General features: G+C 36.0%; 1 protein-coding gene across 1 annotated transcript; it reads right to left on the bottom strand.

The window, feature by feature from the left end:
* Positions 1-924: 924 nt before the first annotated feature.
* On the bottom strand, positions 925-3363 carry LOC111314931 (transcription factor bHLH94-like). Its single transcript, XM_022916551.2, has 3 exons — positions 1982-3363; positions 1273-1674; positions 925-1149 (listed from the first exon to the last, which is right to left on the bottom strand). The coding sequence occupies exons 1-3, from the start codon at positions 2492-2494 to the stop codon at positions 1057-1059; spliced, it is 1008 nt and encodes a 335-aa protein (XP_022772286.2). The 5' UTR covers positions 2495-3363; the 3' UTR covers positions 925-1056.
* Positions 3364-3824: the final 461 nt, after the last annotated feature.

The raw sequence follows: 3824 nt of genomic DNA, 5'->3' as shown, positions 1-3824 counted from the left end.
TTACTTATTTCCCACTCCACCAACAATGCATAATTTTTTACAATATGCAATTACAAATTTACAATGGCAAAGAAAAAGGGATTAGAAGCAACAATTTTATAATCAATATGCTAGAACATGATGGGGGAAGATAATCATCAAAAACTCTAAAGATTCAAAACAGTAAGACCATCAAATCTGGGGTTCCATGTCTGACAAAGAATGTGTGGCACCCACAAACAATTAAAAGTTTGCAAAGCTAGTTTAAATTCAGAAAGTGTATTGAAGGGCAGGGTGAGGGTCTCATATATGTAAAATTGGAATTGCAATTTGCTTCAATGGAAACAACAAGATATTGTTGGAAAGAGAAAGCATTTATTCCATCTGTTCTTTCCTGGAAGGAGCAGGGCAATGTTAACAGTGATCACCCTGGAATACTGAAGGAGCAGTACCAAATATATACACATACAAACATAAATTGATTATAGCATACACAGACAATAATTTGAAGAAGGCTTTACCTTCTAAAAATGATATTCAAAGTTTTCAAGTCTTTCTTCTTCCAGTTTAGCTATATCAATTAGAAAAGATCAACTTACATAGCTGTAAAAGAAGTAAAAATTTGCCTTTACGAGACAGAGAAAGCACACCCATATCTCAGACAATTTAAAGGCGTAGAGCAATTTGTCCAAAGAAGGATAACCACTCTTCATATGGTACTTGAACTACAAAATAAGTTTTCTTGTCAAAAGAAGTCGATCAGAAGATTTGGGCATCCCTGTCTTTAAGTGTCTTATTTGATCATAACAATTTAAGAAAGACAAAATTGTCACAGGATTCTGTCTATTTTCTGCACTTTAGCTGTGGGGAAAATATATAGTTTTATGGCAATTTCTTTTTTCTGATTTGTCCATGTCTCCATTGCCAGGCAAGGAAAATTACCATGCTCAACATTAGTAAAACATTGAAAACACTACATTATATATCTCCAAATTACATGAAAGGAAAAAAGAGTTGGAACTTGGAAGAAATTAGATATCAGGACAAAAAACTTAATCAGGGCTTTTCATGTCTTAGCTAAAAAGCAGCTTCTTCTTGGATTCTGTGCAGCATTTGATTAACAGCGGTTGCAATTTCATCCACAGTGCTCAGATGGCATCCTTCCTCAACCTGTCAAAATTTACAACCAAAACAGGCAACCATTAATTTCAAATGATATTTCGATTGAAAGATGAAAAGGGTATTGAAATTAGAGAAAGAATTGTTACAATAATTGGCTCATTTTTTTCTAACCTTGACACTAATTGAATACAAAGCCATTCCATCGACACCTGTGACATTGAGGTGGAGAATGGTGAGCCTTAGGCTTTGCAATCGAGCAACCAGTTTCAAAAGCTGTCTGGGTTGTTTCTTTGTGAGTATCTTGAGGTTGGCATGAGTCTCCACCATAGTCACTTCTATGTCCGCCACGCTATTGGAGGCGGCCATGGGCTCAGTTGCCATGAACTGTGAATTGTTGCACTGAGTTGCACGAGTTGAGAATTGTGGAAAGGTGAAAAACTCAGCAAACGGTGAGGAGTAGCCATTATGTTCTGGTTGTTGAGTAGTCCTCTTATGAGCGTCCAAGGACTGCAAGAGCTGCTCTAATTCCTTAACAAAATTAATCGCTCCGCCAATTATCGATGCTTGATCACCCTGAAAAGGTTTATGCATATAGTACAATTCATTTGTCAGATAAAGAATTTTAACATGTAAAGAAAAAGTTACGTAGATAGCTGACCGTGTAAGTCTAAAATAGTTTTCATGAAAGTGAGGAATCTCTGAACTTTTTCAGGCCAATGCCTTTAACGATTCTTCAACCATTTGAAAATAAAAAAAATAGAAAGTTATAATAGACAAAGGGGTGAATTAGGGTTGTAGAAAAACTTAATTATCGAGGCCAGTAAACTTGTTCTAAAGGTCAATTATTACTTTATTAGTCCTAAGAGAGATAGAAAAGGACCCTTTGAACATAAGAAGGTGGCATCAAGGATCTGAGCACAGCGAGGTACTCATTCATTTGTTTCCGGCGATTGCGTTCAACAGTAATATGCGTTATTCTCTGGTTCTCTAGCTCTTCTTTATTCTTGCTGCTCCTGGTTCGTCGACGTTTTCGTCTACTGTTCGTCGTCGTCGTCGTCGTTGTTGCTGCTGCTGTTGCAGCTACACCTGGAGGTTTCATTAATGGAGGGAATCCATTTGCAGGGAGAGAGTGATCAACAGTGCGATTAGCTTCAGGTGAAGAATAAGGATCCCATTCGTTTGCATGTTGCATGACTGAAGTAGATGAGGAGTCCCAATTTGCATGGAGATGATGTTTCCCTTGTTCTATGTTGTTGTCAAATTTTCCAAGTAGAGCTTTACCTTCTTTTTGGAAGCAGAAGTCATAGCCCCAAGCCCCTCCTCCCACAGGGTAGAAGTCCTCGCAAGAATAAGTAAAAGGGTCTTGAGGGTAAACTACTGCCTCTAGTGCCATGTTTATCAGAATAATTCAGATCCTTCTTACTCTCTCTTTTGCAGTTGTCCTTGTTTCTCACACGAGGAGACACACACGTTTGTGTTGTCTATTCTCTCTTTTTCTAAAGGGAAAGACAAAGATGTAGAGATAAATTACATAAAAGCGTGTGGAGAGGTTTAGTGTTTGCCTGACCCACTAGAGTAAAAGGGATTCAGTAGAAGAGATCGAACTGGAAGCTAAGAGTTAAGAGAGAACTGTTTCCTACAAAGAAACCCAAATCAAAGTAAAAGGAAATTGGAATAAACCCAAGTCGGTACACATCCAAAAGACCAAACAAGACCCCCCCTTTTATCATCCCTCCATGAAAGAAAGTTGATCGACTTTTAAAGATGCTTAATCCTAAAAAAAAACACAAAAGCTACAGCATGCTGCACGTGAGATTACATTGAAGACCAGTCGGAGGAGCAGCGAGAGATTCTCTATGGCACTTGGAAAGAGAGAAAGAGAGAGACCAATACTGTTTCAGGATATTCCTCAAAAATAGAATAACATAGAAAAATTAAAAGGGAAAATCAAATCAGTAGGTCCAAACTCCAAATTCCAAATTCAGGCATATCTAATTTCGTGAAACGGGTACCATTTTTTTTATTTGAAGGAACAGTCATATCCCAAACAAAACCAGAGGTGCCTAATTAAGATGTGAGTAAGGTTTCATTAGGTAATAATGTGGTCAGACACTTGACGTTCAATTCAGAAAGATGACAGAAAAGCTGATAATAACCCCAGATATTCTGATGAAGATCTATTAAGAAAGTTTGAAGAAAGAAAAGGAAAAAGTAAAGAAGAGAAAAGCCTGAGATGAACAGGAAAAACATCTTTTTTCGGGTGCCTGGAAAAGTGTCCAAAGGTATCCATGTGACTCCAAAGAGGCCACTCTGTAATCATCCACAACGATGACTATGTGTCTCTCAACCCCCCTTTCTCTTTCCCAATTATTACACTTTTTTCATTTTTTTATGTTTCATGTAATTAAAAGTTTAAATTATATTAATAGATTATAAGATTGTTATTTTTTATTTTTTATTTTTTTTCTTTATCCATAAAATATTTTTTAATTTTATCTAGTATATTTTTTTTATTGATCCAAACAAACTTATTTACGTAAAATCTAATAAATTTATGAAAAATTATTCTCTCATAGCCTCCTAACATATTCACGATCATGTAACAAAAAGAAGAATATTCTCTCTTTATCTCTTAGCTAACCATACGATATTTACTTTATATTTTTATTTACAAAAATATCAAAACATTACTTTGAAACTTTTAATTATTCACAATGTGAAGC

The sequence above is a fragment of the Durio zibethinus genome, chromosome 20 (assembly GCF_047325235.1).
Source record: "Durio zibethinus cultivar Kanyao isolate XHJ-2024 chromosome 20, ASM4732523v1, whole genome shotgun sequence".
NCBI lineage: Eukaryota > Viridiplantae > Streptophyta > Magnoliopsida > Malvales > Malvaceae > Durio > Durio zibethinus.
Note: the sequence above shows the minus strand (reverse complement) of the source record. Positions and strands in the feature narration are given on the sequence as shown.

Excerpts from the sequence above, each read along its gene's own strand:
- LOC111314931 (XM_022916551.2), bottom strand. The coding sequence starts at position 2,494 with ATGGCACTAGAGGCAGTAGTTTACCCTCAAGACCCTTTTACTTATTCT. Across the intron at positions 1,675-1,981 it reads CACCTTCTTATGTTCAAAGG|GGTGATCAAGCATCGATAAT; the intron begins GTCCTTTTCTAT and ends AAACCTTTTCAG. Across the intron at positions 1,150-1,272 it reads TGTATTCAATTAGTGTCAAG|GTTGAGGAAGGATGCCATCT; the intron begins GTTAGAAAAAAA and ends AAATTTTGACAG.